This window comes from Canis lupus, chromosome 14, assembly GCF_003254725.2.
Source record: "Canis lupus dingo isolate Sandy chromosome 14, ASM325472v2, whole genome shotgun sequence".
NCBI lineage: Eukaryota > Metazoa > Chordata > Mammalia > Carnivora > Canidae > Canis > Canis lupus.
The window spans coordinates 16,487,908-16,513,419 of record NC_064256.1 but is presented as its reverse complement, the minus strand read 5'-3'; the positions used below and the strand labels follow the sequence as shown (position 1 = coordinate 16,513,419).

General features: G+C 35.6%; 1 protein-coding gene across 8 annotated transcripts in view; it reads right to left on the bottom strand.

Annotated features, from left to right (window-relative positions):
- Nucleotides 1-25,512, bottom strand: part of CDK14 (cyclin dependent kinase 14) — a 722,297-nt gene that overhangs the window by 261,976 nt on the left and 434,809 nt on the right. For all 8 annotated transcript variants that reach the window (XM_035698550.2, XM_035698549.2, XM_049093543.1 and 5 more), the window contains 2 exons: nucleotides 24,161-24,223; nucleotides 5,591-5,714 (listed from right to left, as the gene is read on the bottom strand). In XM_035698550.2, coding sequence (XP_035554443.1) covers nucleotides 5,591-5,714; nucleotides 24,161-24,223 — 187 coding nt within the window. The remainder of the gene's footprint in view (nucleotides 1-5,590; nucleotides 5,715-24,160; nucleotides 24,224-25,512) is intronic.

Below are 25,512 nucleotides of genomic sequence, written 5' to 3'. Positions count from 1 at the left end.
ATTGAAGCCTACAGGCCAAACAAATGGGCTAAGTTATATCTAACCTTGAATTTGTAACTATGGCTTCCATGGTGAATTTTATATGCTAATGATAAAAAAATAGTTAAAGGTCTATACTTTGGGGACTAACAGGCATTTATTCAGAGATATTCTATTTATCAAACTGACAGACTCTACAGACTCTACTCTGCATCTGAAAGCAGCTGATTTCCTTCTGTTTTCCACTATTCCCTACCGAATTCTGAGAGGCACATTACAAACAAACCCTGTACTCGCCATGGCCTCTGTAGAGTTACATCTCTAGTGTGTTCCGCAAATTAATCTAAAATGTGATTTACAATAATTTCCTTTCTTAAATCAAGACAGGGAACAGGGAACAGGGAACAGCCTGGAGGAGGAAACTACCAACATTAGGAAGGTAATATTTTAGACCTTTGGCGGGAAAGAGACCTGTCCAATTTTACTTGATTAAAACAATGGAGCCATTTAAACACGGTTCCTGCATTAAAAAAGTCACTGAAAAATATATAAACCAAAGCTCATGTGCTTATATGACAGAGTCCTCATGGTCTCTATTTTTCAGGGACAAATTCAGCCCAACTGTCTTTCCATATAGCTTGACATGATCCTTTAAAACAGTGGGAGAACAGCTGGGAAATATGGATGACCCCATCCTTGTCTTGCAGGGATTGCAGGAAAGCACAATTCTACAGGTTTATCTATTTTGTCTTAATCTCATCTACATGGAAATATACCCTTAAGTTTCATACTATTATACTGCAAATGAACATTAATTTCTTGGTGAATTTATTTATGCATTTACTTGTCATACTTCAATAATTTTCTTTTCATGCGATCTCAGTGCCTATTACAAATGTGTGGCTCTCATCTATTTGAATTTCCAGAAGACAGAATAAAAAGACATTTAGATTCAAGGGAGGGATGGTATAGTACCGATTCCAGATGCAACGGACCGATTTTTAATCACCAGAAAATATCTGGTTATTAGAAAATAAATTAATAATTTTAGAGATGTACAATGTACAAAAAGCAGCATGGGAAAGGATCTGGGAAAGTACTTGTTCAATGCTTTCAGTTTTCAGGTGAGGAGCCTAAGGGTCAGAAAGGATAAATGACATCTTCAAAGTCGCAGGCTAGTTAACAGACACAACCAGCTCTCCTAATGCAATGTTCAACACATTCGGCCCATAACAACAGCATAACTAGATGATCATTTAAGGCCTGCAGAGTAGGAGCTTCAAATCTTAAACACCTTTTGTGCATGTTTACATTCACTCAGTGACGTTTGTTTTTGCAGCCCAATGTTACAAACATAGTAAATACCAAGCAGGTGTGTAGGGCCTATGTGTAAGAGCTTCAAAGCAAACCTGAGGTTCCAACACTATCAAAAGTCTTTAACTTTTGACTGTGCCCAGCCAAGGGAGCACTGATAAAGAGAATATTAGTTTGTAAACTGCTGGTTTACCAAAGCAAATCAGCAGAAATTAGAAATTTAGGTGGGTGTTAGTCTTTTTTTTTTTTTTTTAAGATTTTATTTATTTGTGAGGAGGAGAGAGAGAACACAAGCGGGGTCGGGGGGGGGGCGGGTAGGGGGGTGCAGCAGACAGAGGGAGGGAGAAGCAAGCCCCCGGCTGAGCCAGATACACTGTGGGGCTCAATCCCCAGGACTCTTGAGACCATGACCTGAGCAGAAGGCAGATGCATAACCAACTGAGCCACTGAGGCACCTCCGTGGGTCTTAGTCTTTATGCTAATAATTTAGTCACACATATTTTTAATTCATTCAACCAATATTTGCTGAATGTCTACTCGTGCTAAGCATTGTTCTGGACACACAGCACAGATAAGAGAGAGAAAGACAAGCCAAGTCTCTGCCCTCACAAAACTTACAATCAAGTAATGTAATAAAAAAACTAAACAGATGAACAAATGAACGAAATCATTTCAGTGCTACTGAGGAAGTTAAACTGGATGATAGTAATGGGAAAGGTTCTATTTTTAAACAGGTGATAGATGATCTATGATCTCTTTGATTAGAAGGAGGTAGCCATGTGAGAAGCAAGAAAAATATTCTAGGCAAAGGGCTAAGTAAAAAGAGGCTCCGATGTGGGAATGTGTTTGGGGTTCAGTTGTACCACAGTTAGGCAAGGAGCAGCAGAGTGGTGAAAACACAGGCTGGAGGAGGGATCTGAAATAAGTTTTTTCATGCAGATAATATAAAGATGAACCCTTTTTTAGAAATGAGTCTGAATACCTCTACACAATTTTATTATTATTTTATTATATACAGGCAAGACAAACCTCGGTATTAGGAAAGCCATAATGATTCTAAATCACATAGAATTTACTTATTCAAAATGAATACAGAAAATAAGACCCAAAGAAGCACTTAAATATGACTGCTTACAAGGGAAAAAAAAGTAGTTACAGCATTTTTTGTGTGTAGCTGGAATTCAGAACTGAAATCCACTTAAATCTGAATGGGTCTACAAATAATACATGATCCTCTGGTTTACCTTGTCTAGCAGGTACACTCTCCATAATACTAACATTGGCCTCACCTATTACTATTGAATTAGTCAAATGACAAAATGTTCTTTAAACCATGAAGTATATTTTCTTTTTTATATTATAGTGTGTCATATTTGTTGTATGTAGAAAATACATATAATGACCAATGATGTACTAGAATGCATATACACAATCAATAATTTACTAGAAAATTAGGCAACTCTATAAGGTAAAGCATCCATGTGTATAAATACAAAGAAGACTGGGCTACCTGAGAGTCAAAGATATGGATCAAGCATCTGAATCCCAGTTTTGCAACCATTTACCTGAGTGATCAGGCCTCTGTGAACTCAGGTCTCTCTGAAAAATATGCATTACTATACCTTACTAGATTCAAGAGACAAGGAAACAAGAATTTCTAAGTGTCTGGCACACAGATTAAATTCAATAAATTCTAGTGTTTCCCCCTGCTCCCCAAGCAGTTTTTCTAATAAAAAATAGTAACATTTAAAATATGGGACCTATACTCAGACAGACTTCATTTGTCTCTTTTAATCAATTTTCACATAAGAAAAAAAAAGGTAGGACAAAAGAACTGCTTCTAAAGCTCTTTATACATCAAAGTCTGAATTAAGACCTAGTGTTTCTAATTGTTCTGCTGCCTGGAAGCACCCCATTTTGACTGTCTAGCTTCTCCACAGCTTCTACTGTGCTTCCTTCAGCTCAGACATTAACACGTGCCCAAGTGCAGTAAATCACAGCTAATTGCATGTCTTAAATTAAAAGACAAAAATAATGCACAATTAATTGGGGGGAAATTGTCAGTTGGTGGATGAGTCTTGCTCATTACACTTTGTGCACAGGATGCATGCCAAGGGTGTGTTTCAGGCAAGAAGACTCAATCTGTGACACTGAGGGGAAGGTGCATGGCACAACCTTTCTGCAGAGCAGTCTGGTGCAAGGAATCACACGCTTCAGAATACTGACACTGCCACAGCAGCACACACAGCTTCCTCTCCAAGGACGTTCAGTGCAGGACTGCAGTTGACAGCAAAATTTAGCAAGCACTAAAATTTTCATTGATAAGGAACTGAATAAATGGATGAGGTTTGCGCCATTAAAGGAAAAATCTAGCTGTTAGAAATGATTTTTTTTTTCATGTTTAACAATATGAAAAATTGTGCATGGCATATTCTTAGGTGAAAACTGTTTATAAAACAATATGTTTTGCAAAAGATAAGTGTAGAGGAGGAGGGGAAAGTACTAGGAAAAGAAACAAGGAAACATTTGCTCTGAATATCTCTAAATTTTCTAATTTTCTAAAACACTTCCTAAGCCTTTTAAAACTGAATTTCAATTTATTTCTGAACCTAAAATTATAACATATCTGTTTTAAAGATCCAAATGAATCTTTTAGGATGAATTTACCTGACAATTATAATAAAGATGTTGCCATAAAATTAAAAAACAATCCCCAGTAATCATTTATATATAATCACATTATACCCTTGGATACATAAACAAAATCAACTTTGTAAAATATATTTTATAAATATACAAGAAAACCATGTTCAATAGAATTATATGTTCAATGCAACTACTTACTCCAACATATACCTTATAATATATTAATACACCAGAAGAAAACCACTATAAAACCTTATTAATTTACTGATATTGACAAACTACAAAATATGCTCACAGCAAATCCAATAACCCTAAATTTGAAGAACTATAAATCTCTCCTCCACCCACCTACTCTTCCATTATTTTCTACTCTGTAATTGAAAGATTTTATGTCTGGCACCTAGTATTATTTTGATGCTAAAATCTGCAATAAACCACACACATACATACACAGAGTTTCATCATTTCTGCCAACTAGATGAGAAGAAATGACACTTTTGCAATATATATTCGTTACGCTAACTTTTGTTCTATTTCAATTTTAGGAGGAAAGAATATATAAAACCCAACAGAGTATATTCATTCCAAAGGTACTGAACAGTTCACTAACCTTGAAATAAGAAATAAACATTTCTTGCTCTTTTATTTATTGGAAGGTGGGGTGGGAAAAGATAATCATATTTCAGGAAAAACCTGTATCTCAACCTCAGGCATGTTTATGTCCCAAGGGTAATATTTCCATTCCATTCTTAATGGAACAAATTTCTAATCAGAATATGTATTCAAAAATAATTGAGGCAATGCAATGTCAACATATCATGCTGCCATCAGCATCCCTTGGTGCTGGGAATCAACTCGGCACCCTCTCTGCTGTGACATAGCCCAGGCAATGCAGGGATGTCACACTTGATGAAGGGAGGAGAGCTAGCAGGGATGATACAATTTTGCCCCCATCTGTGTACTCAACAGAGTCTGGAGGAAAGCTTCAAAGCTGGAAGAGGCCAACCTGAAAACTTTAAGGGATGGATGACTTATAACTGAAAATTACAACTTTTCAGTCAGAATCAGTGTCTACTTCTGTAAAGTTATTGAGAATTCCTGAAACAGTCATTTCTGAAAAACATAACACTGGCCCTAGATTTTTAAATTATTAAAATGGTAGGGCAATATGTATTATTGAATATATGTATTGAATACATTTTGTGATCCCTCCTAAAGTCCAGAGGCTTAAATTAAGGTTTCTTTAAGTCTGACAATAGATTGATTATTGTTGAAGCAGGTGATGGGGAATGAGTTTTCCTTACACTCTCCTCCTATTTTTTGAAAATATTTGACATTTGCATGATAAAAGGTGAACAAAATTAGGTTTCTTTCAATATATTTTATGCTAAAAATTTGACTGACTTTTCCTTTAGAAATATATGAGATCTGATTTATGCTTATGATTATTCAAGACTCTAAAGAGCAGCGTCAATTTTTAAAAAATCCATGAAGCATGATGTTGATCACTAAAAAAAAATTCCTTCAATCCTCAAAAAATTTTTACCATGATCTATAATGACAGAAGCACACCTAAACAAATGCAATGCCACCATCTGCCTGGCATTCTCACAGTGTGACAAAATAGACTGGTAATTAACTGCTTTCCTACCGAAATCTGCCAGCTTTAACTCCCCCGTGTCACTGATCAGAAGGTTCTGTGGTTTCAGGTCTCTGTGCAAAATATAACGCTGGTGGATGTAAGACAGCCCTCGCAGCAACTGAAATAAAAACAACTGAAAAAATAGGGAGACAAGAGTTAAAATCTGAACACAGATAAATGCCAGTTTCTATATACAATCTGCCTAGTACTTGTATTTAGCAAAAATGGGTACCCATCACTAAATTTCCTACCCAAATTGCTTAAAGAGAACATACATAAAGGTATGGAAATCCCTAGTTTAGTAACAAGTAAATCTGGAATTTTCTACCAACTTATTATGTCAACCCAGAGTGCCCTCCTCAGCCAGAAATCTATAATCCAATCTGCATTCTATAAATTAGGCAAAATGTAAAGAATCAATTCATTTTAATACCTGATTTCCTCAGGCTTACATTGATGCTGGAGACAGAGGGAAAAAAATCTATCCATAACTTTATCAAATAAAGCAGAATTTTTTTGCCAAGTTTATGTAAATGTGCACATATTCAATTCCATAGAAATGACATAAACATGTTACCCAATGATTCACCCATTAACATGATTTAAGGAATGGAAAGATAAGATGATTTCAATAATTAAAACAAAACAGTCACATGGCCCAATTAATACTACATTGTAATTATAATGCTTTTGCACATATGGCCACAGAGATTAGGCTGTCGCCTAAAGACAGACACGCACCTTTACTGATTACAGAGCAGACCCATCTGAAAGGAAACTAAAAACAGAGCAACCAAGAATTGAAGAGCAATATTTTCGAAGAAATAATTTTAGGAAATGATTGATGGTTTTCTATGTTTAGTTTCATATTGGATTATATCCAATATTTTTTGATAATAATATAATGTGATTTTCAAGGGTTTCCAATATTCTGTTTATGAAAAAGGAAATATTTTATTTTATTTTATTTTATTTTATTTTATTTTATTTTAATTTAATTTATTTATTGCAGGCTCCATGCCCATCAGGGAGCCCAATGTGGGGCTTGAACTCATGACCCTGAGAAGGAGACTTGAGCTGAGATCAAGAATTGTACACTTAACAGACTGAGCCACCCAGGCTCCCTGAAAAAGGAAATACTTCAAAACATTTCACTTCACAAAATAATCCTAATAATTTCTAGTTTTTAGAAATCAATCTTTTAAAACAAAAATAAAAACAAATGTTTTAAGTGCCTTCGGTATTCGAGTCTACATAATTAGCTAGTGACAAAAAGCAGTTTCAGGGAAATGTGAAATGAGTTAGTTGTCCAAGACGGATGATATAAGGATTCCAGAATATTTAAATGGAAGAAATTGGCAAACTCCTCAAGGGCCCTGGAAGCTAGCATCTCTGGAAAATTTCCAACTAACAGGAGTGGAGAGTGGGGCAGGTGCAGCTACAAAAGTCAAGTAAACTTTTTACAGGGTAGATACCTTGAAATCACAGGAAGACAAATGCATTTCAGAATCTTTGTATGTGATGACATGCCATGGAGCAGCAAAAACCTACAATCATTATTTCAGAATCTAAGCATCACAAAGGAAAAGCCTGTTTGTTCTGTGTTAGCCTAGATTAAATGAGTGGCTCAAGAACCTCAGGAAGCAAATGTCTCTCTAGACTCCTCCTCTCAATCCTTCCTGTGTAGCAGATGGAGAGACTTAACACCATCACCAGCAGCTTCCAGCTTCATTCTTTCCTCCTAATACCCCCCCCACCCCAAAGACTAAAGCTTACAATTTCTAAGAAAATCCATATTCCTTCAGTATAGAAGGGAGGAGGTGAGCAAATAAAGCTACCATGTGCCTTCAAAAGCTTAAAAACAGAAGGCAAGAGTAGACCACATAACCACCTTGATTTTAAAAAAATGGATTGTGGAAAGAAAGTTTTAGCCTTCTGAAAAGTACAGAAGTCGGAGACTTATCAGAATGTGACTGTCTATTTAACTGTGGCCATGAATTTTAGTTTAATACACACCAAAGGCCAATTGCTGTTCTGTGGATGTATCACAGAATACAACCTCATTTAATCTCTGTAACAGCATTAGTGAAAGAGGTACTACTGTGATCTCTGTGTTCGTGATGGGGGAACTAACCACAACTTCTCAAAGTTGTACAGCAATTAAGTGGCAGAACCAGGACTCAAACCCCGGCAGTTTGATTCCAAAGTTCATGGTCTTAACCACTTCACTATAGGAATCTTGGCCAGACATCAACACAAGTAGACAAGATGTGGACATAGAAGCTGCTTCCTCCAATACAGGATCAAGGCTAGGCAGATAATACCAAAGCCTTCATGGCTACTAAGTGAGCCCTGCTGCCAGCTGGGTGCTCAGACTTCATCATCCTACGCTCCCTGACTTCAAGTAATCTCACCCACCCCCACACACCAAGCACAGCGCTCTTCACGCCTTTACCTTTATTTTTGCCTCTTTTCTGAAAAAGAAGCCCCCTCTCCCCATTGCCTGTGTGATTCTCCAGGTCTCATCTCAAGAACTGTTCTTCCCTGGAGCCTACTACTGTGACCACCTCCTCAGCCTTCACTCCCTCTACAGGGCGTGCGTCGGTGCTCCCCCTCTGTGCACCCAGGGCAGCCTCTGTACATGTCTACCACATATGCTATCATCCTGGCCCTCACAGATTGTGTGCCTTAACTATCTTCCTAACCTGGGTACACAGCTTATATTCCTATATCAGTACTGTGAATACTGAACTGAACTTTGAGACATTTGGATGAAGCAGATACAAAAATAACACATAGGAAACAATGCAATGGGATTTTCTAAGCACCAGGGTAGAAGTGGGTAAATCAGGCATTCCTAAAAGGCTCTTTTTTTAATATCTTTACTAATTAGTGAAAATATATAATCCTCCTGCTAATACAAAAGCTATTCAAATTGGATATCATATTAAAGGAGATTAAGAATATTGGTGTCAGGGAAGGATGGGAGTACACACTCCGATTACAATTGTATACATGACAAATGAAGCCCAGACATGACAAATACAGCCCCAAACATGGTTATAGCCCAAACAAATTTTAGCTCTTCAAGCAATACACAAAGTTAAGTCAGAACAAATCTCCATAGAATGAATTCATTCAGGATTTATTAAGTGCCAACCATATGCCATGCCAGGTGCTGTCATGCAAGAGGGTTACAAAGATGAATACGAGGTTATATGTAGTCCTTGGATTCCAGAAACTCACAGTTCATTGGGAATGGGAGACACACAACGGATGGCTACCACTTCAAGAAGTCTGCACTGTAACAGCAACACAAAGTCAGTGTACTGAAGACACAGAGGAGGGAGGGTCTAACTAAAATTTCAAAAAAAAAAAAAAATGTAGAGTTGATCCTTCCATAATATAAAGAGCAGCCTGTGGAAGGGATAAATCACAGGAATCTTGTCCCTCTGAACACAGAATTCATCACACATAAAATTTTAATAGGAAACTAAATTGAGCAGTCACTAGATGCATAAGTTGAAATGATGTGTTAGATGACAGACCTCTTTCCCTCTCCCTCTGAGGGAAAATATCAAAGCAACCAGGCAAGTAGGTCACTAGATAAATTAAGAAGATAATCCCAAATAAACGAAAAGACAGTATATGAAACTATAACCCTACCAAGTCACCATCATAAAAGTAATGGTAGCAGGGGGACAACGGTACACTTCACTAAACACAGTAGAAAAGCTGGTGTTTTAGAAATAATATTTTGCTGTGCTTAAAAGAATATGCGCTGCTAGCTGAGGGAAGACTGTGAAGAAGCGGTGGTCATGCTCAGTTAAATAGAATGGAATAGTCTTTGGAAATGTCTTGAGAACTCATGTCTTGGGACTCTCTTCTGTCAAACAAGCAGGCAAATACCTAACTTTCATATCAAGTTTTGAGAAAGCCATTTCATTTGGCTATATAAATCACCACACAACAAGCTACACTTGATCTTTTTCAAAAAATTATTTAAATTCATGCTACACTGGCTCTTATTTTTTAAATTTATTTATCTATTCTATTCTATTAATTTATTTATTATTTAATTAATTTATTTATTTGTATTCATGAGAGACATATAGAGAGAGGCAGAGATATTAGGCTAAGGGAGAAGCAGGATCCCCACAGGGAGCCCGATGTGGGACTCCATCCCAGACCCTGGGATAATGCCCTGAGCTGAAGGCAGATGCTCACCAACTGAACCACCCAAGCGTCCCTAAACTGGATCTTTTGAAAACCAGAAGACACTATGAGAACAAGAAGGATCACCAAAGAGAGGCCACATGCAGAGAAAAGAGTAAAAATCATCTTTGGTATTTGCTAATACAAATTGTAAACACCGATGGAATCTCAGAGACTGAAAAGACTGATACTAATGGAAGACTTACTCTAGTTGAAAAGTTGTTCCGAGTACTCTTACGTGTATCATTAAATCCTTTCCATCAATCATCCTGTATTTTTTTCTTTTCTTTTAAATAAGAAAACTAACCTCTAAAGGCACAAGAAACTTACTCAAAGTCATCCACTCATCACACAGCACTTGTGAACTTCCCATTATACCCCATCACTTTAAGTGAGGTTGATGATAAATGCATGGATCAATAGAGATATATACCCAATATAATGAAAGTGCTTTTAGTAATTGAATCCAAGTTTGTGAAAGTTTCAATTAGCATCTTATGTAATGAGTATATGATTCCTGCATTTGTTTTTGCTATTTAAAATCCTCTCAGAAGTTAAGAACATGGCTCTAGGTACTAAAGCTGGTAAGTATTAACAACAGATGTGAAACTCTCTTCCCATCTTCCTATTAGGTAGAGATAAGGTCTTCCTACAAATACAGTGTCACCTCAGGATATTCTCTTCAACTTTATAAAAGAAGATTCCTCCAAATTCTTCAATATAATCACTGAGGATTTATACTCTATTTTGAATATGTTTACTTTCTGCAGTACAAACCCCAATGGGAAAATGCCTTAAATAGCAATGATCTGATGAACAGGGACATTTTTGCCAGCAGCAGATCTATCTATAGCCCAGTTGTCTTGTCATCCCTGGAAGGAAATTGCTCATATTCTCAGTGCCATGGTATATACTTCTTGGGGATAGCCTTTAATACTTCATCTATTCCCTAATGAAACTTTTTAGATTTTAAGTAGGTTTAAAAAAAATCAAGGTAAGGCCTTTCATCAAAACTTTTTAAGTTGGTAAAAGGCACACATTTTTGGACTCAGTGTGTTTTATTACTCAGAAGAATTATTGGCATTTGCAGTAAGCAACAAGATTTAATTCCCTTCTCTTCCTAAGTCTATAGGTGTGATCAGATATTCTTTACCTCAACGTTTACAGTCATTAGGATCTATGAATGGTCTGAAATGCATGCATTATTTAACATATGTGGTTCCACTTAATATGAGACTAAGCACACGGAACATCATACAGATTTTCATGGGTCAATTTTCTTTAAGGAATAACTAGAGTCTTTTGGGGCTGATAGGAGGCTTATTAGAAGTATTAGCAATGACACTATATCTTACGGTATATAACCAATTCTTACAAAGACACTTAATGTACTTTTTTGCCACCTGAGAACCAAGTTTAACATCTTCGGATCTTAAATTTCTCATCTTGAAAATGACTGATTGAGTCTTAGATAATGACTTTAATACTCATTCATATTGTAATGTTATATCATTTCATAATTTTTTGAATAACAGAAATGGAAGGGACTCTGCAAATAAAAGAAGTATAATAACTGCCATTTACTAAGTGCTTATGATGACATTGTGCTAAGGGTTTTATATTCGTTCAGATAATTTAATCCTCCCAACACCTCTACCAGATAAATGTTATTATCCTGATTTCACAGATTAAGAAACAAAGGCTCAGAAAAATTAAATGAATCGACCAAAGGGCTACATAACAAGTAAGATGTAATACTAATATTTGAACCCATTTTTGTCTTGCTCTGACACCCACAATTAAGAGTACTGCTTGTGTACTGTTTGATTTTTTTTTTTAAAGTATGTGTACTATTTGATTAAAGTAGCTATACATGGTGTGAATCTAAGGCTGGAAAATATGACAATGGCAAATAAACCAAAACTATACATGGGTAATAACTACTTCAAACAACATGGCCCACATTTAACACTGTATTGTTCAAAAAACCCAAAGGCTACACAAGCATGAAATTACCCAGATATCAAACTTTCTAGAGATGGAAAATGATTAGAAACTTTGAGATCACAAAATATTTGATTAATGTCAAAATATTTTACAATATACAGCAGATAATGGTTTCATTACAATATTAGGTCATCTTTAATTTTTAAAGACCACAGTAGGATTCATCATGATTCATTCCATTTAGGCGAGTCTCAAATGTGTAAATATCTAATGCAAATACCGAATCCTAATTTCAAATACAGTGTACAAAATTCATCTTAAATAGTATCTATATTACAAAACACCATTGCAGTATCATGTGTTAAATTTTTCGAAAAGAATTCTTAGAATACTATACAGAGATGTAAGGGAGACAAAAATAAAACCCCAGATATTCAGGATCCCTGGGTGGCGCAGCGGTTTGGCGCCTGCCTTGGCCCAGGGTGCGATCCTGGAGACCCGGGATCGAATCCCACGTCGGGCTCCTGGTGCATGGAGCCTGATTCTCCCTCTGCCTATGTCTCTGTCCCTCTCTCTCTCTCTCTGTGTGTGACTATCATAAATAAATAAAAATTAAAAAAAAACCCAGATATTCAATATTATGTGTCACTGTGGACACTCTTGACAATGTGATGTGTGCTACTGGGACAGTGTAAAATACAAATATCCATGCCCAGCCATCAGGCTGTAGACGTACAGTCTTTTGCCATGTACTACAGAGAGGTGTAGTTCCTGGAAACTGAGTCCCAGGACTAATTTATCTTGCTGCTTTGTATCCTTTTTGAGATCTTCAGTTCACTTTTCCTCTTCTTTGTTTCACTCCCTCAAGGTCCTGAGATATAGAACACTTTATCATTTATAATGAAACAGTTATTGAAATTATATTCCCTAAGATATTTACCCTTAATATCTTATTCCTAAAGATGATAATTTACTGGAGAGGAATAACTCCAACAATGAGAATTTTGGGTGTTTGGGCAAGCTCCTGTAGGGAAAGACTGAGCACACGTTCTGTGATCTTTGAGTATACCAGGGAAGCTGGCCTCCTATTCTCTTCTGTCCTCCACCCAGGGGCAGATATCAAGCAAGGTGTTGTTCGAGGCACAGAGACATCCACCTGGAACACGTAGATTGAAACCACGGGAACCAGAGCTGGGATACTTAGAAGGAGTCAAATGAGGTTTGAAAGATCTTTGTTTTGTCAAATTCCTTGAAAGAAGCTCTAATACAGTAAGTAGGTTTCCAAGTTATTATGGTTTGTGTATATGATGAAGCAAGTTGGTAAGGCTGAGATGAGAACTTTCCCTTTAATAAAGTTGGTCAAAAGCCTAAAATTTGTGAAATGTATGCTACTTTCCTCTAACTAAAGGGTCATTCTTTTTTTACACACAATGGAAGGTAATAAATGAAGTTTAAGATGGTTTTACCGACCTTTTTAAAAAAGATTTTATTTTTTTTAATTCATGAGACACACACACAGAGAGGCAGAGACAGAGGAAGAAGAAGTAACAGAGATCCACACAGGGAGCCTGATATGGGACTCGATCCCAGGATCACAACCTGAGCCGAAGGCAGATGCTCAACACCCTGCTGAGCCACCCTGGCGTCCCAGTTTTACTGCTTTAAGTAACATCTAAAACACTAATCAATATGAAGTGTCTAGTATCAACTGATAAGACTAATACAACTTTTTTAAAAAGGAAAGAGAGCCCAGAAATAAACCTATGCTTACATGGTCAATTAATCTATGACAAAAAGAGGCAAGTATATACAGTGGATAAAAGACAGTGTCTTCAATAAATGGTGCTTGAAAAACTGGACAGCTATTTGCAAAAGAATGAAGCTGGACTACTTCCTTACACCTCAAAGTGGATTAAAGGCCTAAATGTGAGACCTGAAACCATAAAATTCCTAGAAGAGAACGAAAGCAGTAATTTCTTTGACACTTGGCTACAGAAATATTTTTCTAGATATGTCTCCTCAGGCAAGGGAAACAAAAGCAAAAATAAACTATTGGGACTATGCCAAAATAAAAAGCTTCTGCACAGCAAAGAAAAGCATCAACAAAACAAAAAGACAACCTACTGAAATGAAAGCTCATATTTGCAAATAATATATCTGATTAAGGGTTAATATTCAAAATATATAAAGAATTTATACAACATGAATCCCCCTCAATCAATCCAATTAAAAAATGGGCAGAGTTGAATAGACATTTTTCAAAAGACGACATCCAAATGTTGAACAAACACATGAGGAGATGTTCTACATCACTCATTATAACTGAAATGCAAATCAAAACCACAATGAAATATCACCTCATGCCCATCAGAATGGCTAGAATCAAAAAGACAAGATATAAGAAGTGTTGGAGAAAAAGAAACCCACGTGCACTGATGGTAGGAATGCAAATTGATGGAACCACCATGGAAAAAGTATGGAGAGTCCTCAAGAAATCTAACAATGCAACTGTCATGTTATCCAATAATTCCACTACTGGGTACTAACCCAAAGAAAATGAAAATAATAATTCAAAAAGATATATGAATCCTTATGTTTACTGCAGCATTACATATAATAGCCAGGATATGGAAGCTACCCAAGTGACCACTGATAGCAGGTAAAGAAGAAATGGTATACACACACACACACACACACACACACACACACTGGAGTATTACTCAACCACAAAAAAAATAAGATTTTGACACTGGTGAAAACATGGATGGACCTAGAGGGTATTATGCTATGTGAAATAAGTCAGTCAGAGAAAGGCAAATACCATTGAATTTCACTTATACGTGGAAATCTAAACAAAATAAACAAGCAAACAAAAACCAGAAACCGACCCACAAACAGGAAATTGGTGGTTGCCAGAGGGAAGGGGAGTAGGGAGATGGGCAAAATACGTGAAGAGTGAGAGGTACAGGTTTCCAGATAAAAACACAATAAAATTACAATAAAAAAATGAGAGAGAGATGCAGACTGAAAAACTGACAAAGGTGATAAATCTCGAGTGTAAAGCTCTTAGAGAAAGCTCACATACATAAGCTATTACACAGAAAAATAAATTTCAAATGGAATGCATTTGGATACAATGATCAGCCTCTCTATATCCTCCCAGAGAGGTCTCAAATAATAGGAATGGATACATTAATGATAAAATATCTATGAAAGATGCACTGACTAGTCACATGAAGGTTGTACTGTCCAAAAAAATCAGAAAAATCTTTGGCAATGTGTACATAACTCTATTACTCAGGCTAATTTCCCTCCTGGGTCATCATGTTTGTCTCGGAAAACATGCAAACAAAGGGGTCAAGTGCAGGATCCTTCTTCAACGGGAGAGACGCAAGGTGAATGTCTTGAAGCTTAAAACCCAGGAGGATGTACTCCCACGAAGCACTCCCCAAGCTGGGTGATTTCATCTTACAATTATCTTCCATCTTACAAAATATCATATGGCATACTTCCAATGATCATATTTCACCAATCTTTGGGGTGATTTCTTTTCAATTAGGTTTTAAAGCACTTCTTAGAAAGACTGCCGTTTAATTAGCTGCCTTGATTCCTTTGTCTGTTCCAGATTGTTATAAGCAGATCGACAGATGATGCCAAAGATACAAAAGGCATGATCTGAGCAAGCGGCCCACATTAGAAATTCACTACGGAGACTCCTGAATGTCCAGCACAACATGAATCAGCACATAGAGTTTTACTTTCTTTTATTTACTTCTTTTATTGTTTCTTTTATTGTTAATTTTTCACTTTCTAGATATGCAAGATTATTTTGTTATAATAAAAATGTTCAAAAGAAACCTGGACAGGTGCTGAGGCTAAAGCACTCTTTAATAGCTTCATGAAATAATCATATTTCCCAAAATACAGAATGAGAAAAGGCGTTATATATTCACAATAATGCATAGTAAGAAATCATTACCAGCTAAATGAGAGTTCTAATGCAGAATATGGAGAAAATCAGGTGTTATCTGATTTTCTATTTGAACATTAGAAAGCCTCATTTAAGAATCCATTCTCAGTGCCATCTGTATAAGACAATCTTAATTTGGCATAACATTATTCTGTCTGTTATACACCTGCTTGTCCCCTGGACTATGAAACAAAAATAGCAATTTTTCAAGCATAATAATCCTCATATCTTTTTAATTAATATAGATGTTGAAATAAAAAAAATAAAACTCAGCTTTAGGCTAGTAGGATTTCAGATATTTCAGAGAATAAGGCACAGTATTCATAATTATTTTGATTATTTTGGGTTATCCCACAACAATTCAGTTTAAAAAGTGCAAGTGCATTTTTACAAGGAATCTTGTAGAAAAACCATTAAGATAACATGGAAATGAAGGTACATTACAGAAAAACACAGGAAGATTCAATGTCATCATGGTAATAAGATTCATGCATTTACATTTCTAGATATCAGCTGGAGACAGCATCAATTAATCTTTTTTTCATGAACCTTAATTTTAAGTCTCTCATGATTATCAATTTTTAAAGAATACATAAAACACTGAAAGAAGGATAAAATTTAGACTGTCCTGGTCATTTTCTTTACCTCAATGATCGATATGTAAATCACTGAGAATTATAAATTGAATACAAGTTCTGCACTCAACTCAACCAAGACAGCCAAAACCTAATAAAATTCATAGTGAATGGCTTAAAAGGGGGAAAAAATAAACTACCTTCCCCCAAAAATTCTAACCAGTTTCTGACATACCAATTATGTCCTAGCAATTGGTTGCTATACCTTTAATCATCATAAATATTTATAACAAGGACAATGTCCTCAGGCTTTTGATTTAGATTTTAAATTGCCCTCTAAGTAATTAACTGCTAAAATTACCCATTTGTCTAAAATTGATACTATGCTAAGAAACAAACCATTAGTTAATAGTGAATATTTATTTCACAATGTCATATTGAGGATAGACACATTTTGTGGGCAAAATAGCACAGTAATTCTAGAAATTTAGTTAACATTGACAATTTTTGTTATGAGTTTATTCCAGTATTTACAAGGAATATGCATCAAGCAAGATAAAACTTTAACAGATGTTTTGCTGAGGATTAGTACAAAATCACTGAGAATATCTCATGCTTTGTTATGAAATCACAAGTTATGTACCATTCCAGGTGGGGGTTTTTTGCCCCTCTGTTTTTCAATGACACATCATCTTTGTAATGCTTGAAAATTTTATCTGGTTCACACTAAAGAATAATCTCAATTCTTAGGTACATGACATCCCACATTATTACCATAAACAATGATATATGAAGTCTAACCAAAAATATGTACATTTTTAGAACCAAGATAAATGTTTCACATATATTGTCATGCTGCCCAATAACTTAACTAAAAGTCCAAATTGCCAGATTTAGAAGCAAAAGGATTTGATCACTGTACTTTCCTTCTTTCCATCATGAATATTCAGTATTTATGGCATTGCAATCATTTAATGATCTAGGAGCTATTTAGGCAAACACAGCACTTCGGAATTATTAAAGAACATGCTCTTTTAAACATAAAAGGTTATCTTGCCTGGTTTTCACACCTCCTTAGATTTACAGAGAACCATTACAAGGTCTTATTTTAGCTCAACTTTTTTTTTTAATTAACTTCTAGCTCAGCATTATGAACAGCTGTTAACTTAGTAAATATTACTCTTATGTTCTTCATTTTGCATTCATAGATTTAGGTGACAATAAATATCACATGAAAAAAAAGGTAATACATCAAACAGAAATACTCATGGGACATCTGTCATTATGTCATAGTCAGACTTCTTTGAGAATAATATCACCTGCGGTGCAGATCCTAAATGTAACCCTGGAGGAGTGCATTGTGTCTAAGCAGGTGAAGAAAAGCTAGCACATAATTAGGTGAGTGGCCTCCCATGGAAACCAACATGGTAATAAGGGCCGTCTGCTTCCATGCACTGCAATTCAGATGCCAAAACACAGGCATTAACAAGCTGCATTCTATTTTTTAACTTCCCACACCCTCAGAGAAGGTTTAAGTATTATCTTCAATATGAAATGATGACAAACCTATGTGACTGAGTGCATATAAAGTCAAATAAAAAGCTAATTACAGTAATTTAATGTATTAATCATGCAGCGTAGGGAAAAGAATATTCGACAAAGAGTCAAAAAGCCCTTTTGAGGATGCTAATCCTGGAAGGAGCTTGCTTGGTTACAATAGATTCACTTAAAAAGGTGTTTTTCTTTTTTAATTATACCAATAATTAATATTTAAATTATTGCCATTGTGTAAATGTTACTTATATTTGAACCATCAAGTTTACTATGAATACTTTTCTTCTGCCCTACACAAGGATTTGTTTTTCCTGGTGTTAGTGATGATCTAGTTCTTTGGTTTATTGGCTTGTTTTCCTTCATTTCATTTTCTTTGTGGTTACTGTTAATTCAGTGCCAAACGCATTTCCCATCTTGGAAATCTGCTCAAATATGTTAGGTATTCTACCTACAATTTCCTCTTCTTCAAAATCTCTCCTAGAAACTTTTGATCTGATCCAATCGAACCAATGGATTCTCTCTCAATTTGATGCGTAACTGTCACCCTGGGATTCTTTTCAACATGGTTCTGAAAATCTCTTGCGTCACTCTCCTGTGGTAGCCTCTGTTACTGGTTTTGTCTTCTCTACCTTGGTTTATACCCTGAATTCTAGTGGAGTACATCCTCAAGTAGCTTCTCGAGAAAGGATGCCAGGGTGGGCATAATTTTCAACTCCTTCAACATCTAAAAATAATTATTTTACCCTCATGCTTACTTGACAGTTTGTACAGAACACTAGGGTTGAGAGAATAGTCGTTGTTGTTGTTGTTTTTAAGTAAGGTCTACATCCATCATGGGGCTTGAACTCATTATCCTGAGGTCAAGAATCAAATGCTCTACAAATGAGCCAGCCAGGTGCCCCAAAAGAACAGTTTTAAGTCTGAATCATTAAGCCACTGCCCCATTCCTGTTTCCCTTTCAGTGTTGCTACTGAAAAGTCTAATGCTGCTGTGATCCTTGGTCCATCACAGTAAAGCTGTTACCTTTTGTAGGATTTTTCTTTGAAACCAGTGTTCTGAAATTTTGCAATAAGGAATCTTATTGTCAGTCTATTTTCATTAAATGTTATGGGCATTTAATGGACCCTCTTCATCTTGAAATTCACATCTTTCACAGCTGGAAATAGTGTAGCTTAATGATTATTACTTTACACGATTCCCTCCTGTCTATTTTCTCCAATTATTCAGATATTGGATAACCCACACTGGACCTCTTATTTTTTTTTTGATACTTTCTTTTTTTCATTTATTAGATTTGTGTTTTAATGCCATATTTTCTGGCATACTTCTTCAACTTTATCGTTCACCCTTTTTTGTTATTTTTTGTCATCATATTTTTAATTTCTAAAGCAACTTTCTGTTCACTAAGTTCCTCTTCTTAAAAGCAGCCTATCATTCTTGTTTTATAGATACACTATTATTCTTATATCTCTTCGAGAATATTGATAACTTTTTTAGAGTCTTCTTTCTTACCTTTCTCTAATTAATGAACAACTTTGCTACTTCCAAGTTACTTATTTGTCAAAGGAGGGTCTTCACTATAGATTAACCTGGATTCTTCAGGTCTATTCTTCTGGACTGGTCAGATTCTCCACAAAAGTCTCTTACAATTTTCTACCTTCAGATCTGGGTCTGACACCTGTTTCTAGAAGCACCACAGGCCAGACTCTGTCTCTCATGCTCTTCCCTATTGTACCCACCCACCCAGCCCCTGCCCATGTCTCTACCTCTCTCTGTGTGTCTCTCATAAAATAATAAATAAAATCTTTTTTAAAAATCTGATTCCAATTCTAGGAGATGAGAAAAGAGAGAGAGAGAGAGAGAGAGAGAGTGTGTGTGTGTGTGTGTGTGTATATATATATATATATATTTAAAGTTTTGCAGGTGATTCTGCCATGGAGCCAAATTTGAAGACCTTCAAACCACTATGGAGCTTTCTTATACCTTTAAATATTCCAAGAACTGAGATTGTCCAGTGCATTTTGGCAAATCCTCAAGGAGCCAAGATTTTCAATAGCTACAGGTAAAGACATACCATATATCAATATATTTTGCTGACTTTCAATTATTCAAAAAGACATAAGAAGAGGTAAATCATACTATGCTCTTTTAAAGGCAAAAATGTAGTAGAGCATCCATCTGTGACCACATCAAACAACTTCTGAGTGCGTATAATTCCTGCTCTATTTGACTAATATCCAGACTCACTGTGGGTGTTGCATATAATTTTTGACATTATTTCTATGCCGAATGAACAACGCATTAACCATTAAGTTTCTCACCACACCCCAGGAGACATTAAACCAACTTTACTGCTATGGCACTACTGGGAACAGGAAGCAAACACGATATATCTGAAGTACATTTAATGACCATGGAATAAGACAAAAGCTTGGATAAGAGCTTTGGAAACATGATTTCAAGGAAGTACAGACTAGTTACCGAAAACAGCCATGTAGATCAATCTCCTCATAACCATTAGGAGATAAAGGAAGAGTAAAATGTAATGGAAGAAGCAGACCTTACAAATGCCACAAGAATCATCAGTGACCCTGGCCTGAAGATAGTGAACATGGTTATGCTTTGTGAAAAAAGCATTCTTCTTTGTTTCACCAACAAAATCTTCCACCAATACTTGCCCACAACTAATGGCATACAGAGGTTGGTGAGAAAACCAAACAAGAATAAAAATTGAGTGATGCCACGGTTTTTTTTTTTAATATTTTATCTATTTGGTTGTTTATGTATGTATGTATGTATGTATGTATGTATGTATAGAGCGCAAGAGTGTGTGAGCAGGAAGAGGGGCAGAGGAAGAGAAAAAGAATCTCAAGCCAACTCTGTGCTAAGTGCAGAGCCTGATGTGGGGCTCAGTCTCACAACCCTGAGATCATGACCTGAGCCTAAATTAAGAGTTGTATGCTTAACTCCCCAAGTGCCCTGCCGTGGTTTTTGTTTTTGTTGTTGTTGTTTTTTTTTTTTAAGGTTCAGTCAGGGCTTTAATGCCAATCCTGTCACTGAATTTGGAAGTCAGGAAGTCAAAGTTTTCTCAGAGTAGCTTCTGATATCCACTGAGGCTGGCAGGCCCCTGGGTACCCCCTGAAGGTTTCACTAGCTGGGCTCTCTACAGATGCCCAGGGATAAGGTAAGAAACAGGAGTATAGATGTACTATACTGTTGGTTTTTAATCCAATCAACCCTAAGAAGAGAACATTTAATGTGTAAATGAGACAACTTCAGATGTTTTACTGTTTAGGAAGAATAAGAACAAAATTATGTTCATGTTATGATATTAATGTTTGGAGTTGGACTTAAACATGGCAAGATTAATAAGACAAGTCTTTCCATGTGTCAAAATTTCTTCTCCAATCTACCTACTAAAAACTATATCAATGGATACTGATTTTGAAGAAAAACGAAATAAAAAAATTTAAAAGATCTCTATCAATAAAACAAAAGCGCATAACAAAAAAGATCTATATGAAACAACAGACTGTATATACATATTGATTCTGTTATTTATCTATAACACAATGTTTTTTTAGGGCTGCTACAAGTTCGTGCATTTTAAAATAATGCAACATAACTGGCCACTGTGAAAATCCTCATTATTAATGCCACAAATATTAATAAGCATCTGTAACTTATTAAAATAAAATCAACGAGAAAAATAGACAATATATAAGAACAGGCAAAATAATTACAATTGGTCAAGAAATATGACAAGGAACTCAATGTTATTAGCAGTCAAGGAAATACTAACATGAAAGATATTCCAATTTTGCTCATCAGAATGACAAAAATTTTAATGACTGGTTAGTCAATGCTTACTAAAGTAGAGAAAAACAGTCCTCCTATAATTTATAACCTCGTGGGCAAATGTTCCAGTGAAATTCATTAAAACTGAAGTCATATCTCTCAATAAAGAAAATCCATTAACTGATCTACAAAAGAAGTACAAATGTAAAGGTTTTATACTATCATTTACTCTAGAATCATTTATAATAGCAACATTCTGGAAACAACACAAGATCTATGAATAACAAAGATAAACTCAAAATGGATGAAAGATCTAAATGTGAGACAAGATTCCATCAAAATCCTAGAGGAGAACACAGGCAACACCCTTTTGAACTCAACCACAGTAACTTCTTGCAAGATACATCCACGAAGGCAAAAGAAACAAAAGCAAAAATGAACTATTGGGACTTCATCAAGATAAGAAGCTTTTGCACAGCAAAGGACACAGTCAACAAAACTAAAAGACAACCTACAGAATGGGAGAAGATATTTGCAAATGACATATCAGATAAAGGGCTAGTATCCAAGATCTATAAAGAACTTCTTAAACTCAACACCAAAGAAACAAACAATCCAATCATGAAATGGGCAAAAGACATGAAGAGAAATCTCACAGAGGAAGACATAGACATGGCCAACATGCATATGAGAAAATGCTCTGCATCACTTGCCATCAGGGAAATACAAATCCAAACCACAATGAGATACCACCTCACACCAGTGAGAATGGGGAAAATTAACAAGACGGGAAACCACAAATGTTGGAGAGGATGCGGAGAAAAGGGAACCCTCTTACACTGTTGGTGGGAATGTGAAATGGTGCAGCCACTCTGGAAAACTGTGTGGAGGTTCCTCAAAGAGTTAAAAATAGACCTGCCCTATGACCCAGCAATTGCACTGTTGGGGATTTACCCCAAAGATACAGATGCAATGAAACGCCAGGACACCTGCACCCCAATGTTTCTAGCAGCAATGTCCACAATAGCCACTGTGGAAGGAGCCTCGGTGTCCATCGAAAGATGAATGGATAAAGAAGATGTGGTTTATGTATACAATGGAATATTACTCAGCCACTAGAAACGACAAATACCCACCATTTGCTTCAGTGTGGATGGAACTGGAGGGTATTATGCTGAGTGAAGTAAGTCAATCGGAGAAGGACAAACATTATATGGTCTCATTCATTTGGGGAATATAAATAATAGTGAAAGAGAATATAAGGGAAGGGAGAAGAAATGTGTGGGAAATATCAGAAAGGGAAACAGAACATAAAGACTCCTAACTCTGGGAAATGAACTAGGGGTGGTGGAAGGGGAGGAGGGCGGGGGGTGGGGGTGAATGGGTGACGGGCACTGAGGGGAGCACTTGACGGGATGAGCACCGGGTGTTATTCTGTATGTTGGTAAATTGAACACCAATAAAAAATAAATTTATTAAAAAAATAAATAAATAAAAATAAATAAATAAAAAGTAAATAAAAAGAAAGTTGAAAATTATGGTTCATAAATACTATAGATTCATATGCAGTGATTAGGAAACCTAAACTACATAGTCATACATTGATTTTAAAGGATATCCATGATATACTTTTAAATGCCATATAATAATATATATCATTTTTATAGAGCAAAATAAACACACACAAAATACTATATGTACATAAATGCTTTTACACGCAAAGGGAAAGGTAGTACAAGGAAAAGAAGGCCCCTCTTGCTCAGAGTGGTGTAGATAGATAATGGGAAGAAAGGGACAAAATTCTACTTTATGTAAATCCACAGTACTCAATTGATTCTCAGGATCACGAAATGTAGCCATTTGAATTATTAAATGTGAGCACATGATTAAACCTTTAGATATAACTTTGGCATCTTCTGACTCTCTCACATATGTTAACAAAGAGTCTCCTGTTTGAAGTGTGAAATTCTGAGACAATTTCCAAGATGGCTGCTCAGTCAAATATTAGAAAAATGTAGTCCTTTTGACACATAGTAATTCAATTTGTAGTAGAAGAAATGAAAGAGAGCAGTAGGAAACCATTTTTATCTGTTTGTACATACAAATGAAAAAATACATACTATAAACTCACCATAACACTGTTTTGGATCATAATATTGCATATTGAAACTCCCTGATACTTTAGCATGAAGTTCCAAAGTAAAGCTACCTGAGACTCTCTTCTCCTAAAAACTGTGTTTCAATATCATTTCCAGTGGATCTCATTTATTAGCAAATGTTTCTCTATGAAACTAAAATAGAATAAGATCTAAACAATAGTGTTGCAGTGAAAATACTTAATGTTTAAACATGGTTTCCAATCGCTAAACCAAGCAATCATGGTTCACTTCAATATCACTTCTCTTTATACAATAATTTTTTTTAAGTGATGGTAGAGAAATTAGACTTTGACTAAAAAAAAAAAAAAAAAATTTACACATGAAGAATGCTAACCCTCAGCTGAAAAAGATCTTTTCCTACCTTCACATTATCTGGATGCAGCCCTCCAGGGTGCTTGTCCATGTACTGACATAAATCAGTGTGCTAAAAGAAAAAAAGGGAAATGTATTAACATCCCTCTGGCTATAACATGATGAATCAATATTTTTCTACTTCAAAGTCACCATTGCCTTCTGAACAAAGCAAAATATAAGACAAGTGGGTATATTTTTTAGTGTATATAGCTGAATGCTTCTCCGCCCTCTCATTTTTAACCACAACTGAATCATTATCTTTATCTCTAGGCTCTGTTATATATTTAACATATCTGTGTATTAGAAGGAATTCATGTCCACAACTTACTAAGTGCCTAATTTCCTCCTCATTGAAAATATATTTTTAACACAAAAAAACCTAAACGATAAACGTAAGTACCATAACTTGAAAAAAACTATATCAAAACATACACATATATACACACTAAACCAATTAAACTTCCCATTATCTTGTACTTTTCAAGTGCAGATGCCAGTTATAATTATTCATTTTGTGTGAGATGAAAATACTACAAATATATCATTCTAGGAAAATTAATCAATGAATTTATTTAAATTTCTCCTAACTATATTCATTAAAAAATAATTTAATAATTATTCCAGACTCCTGAATGTATTTGGCAAAATACTTTATAAATTAATAGAAATACTTTGAAACTATAAATTAGGATGAATATATCCAGATATAACTGTTTTTTAGGTTTTTATTTAAATTCCAGTTAGTTAACAGACAATGTAATAATGTCAGGTATACAATTTAGTGATTCAACATTTATATAACACACCCAGTGTTTACCACAATATATAACTTTAAAGGAAGTTCTCTGAATCTATCTTACACTGTTATTCTTTTATTGTCTCAAACTCAATTTGCCCACAATTATATTTATTTTCTTCTTAATGCTTATTCTGTGCATATTATGAATTATATAGAAAATCAGGGTGGCCCGGGTGGCTCAGCGGTTTAGCGCCACCTTCAGCCCAGGGCATGATCCTGGAGACCTGGGATAGAGTTCCATGTCCGGCTCCCTGCATGAAGCCTGCCTGCTTCTCCTTCTGCCTATGTCTCTGCCTCTCTCTCTCTCCTCTCTGTGTATTCTCATGAAGAAGTAAAATCTTAAAAAAATAAAAAATAAAAATAAAAATAAATTTCACAAAACATGCAGAGTTGCTATTCCAATTTTTCTTCTCTTATTAGAGGATACTATAAGATTGATAACAAGCATTTTATGATTCAGGAAAAGCTGCTGAACATGAGTATTTATGGCCCATGATCAGGCTTCAATTATTAAAGAATTTAGAGTTTTATGAAATAGTCAAGAATCTTGCTATAGCCAT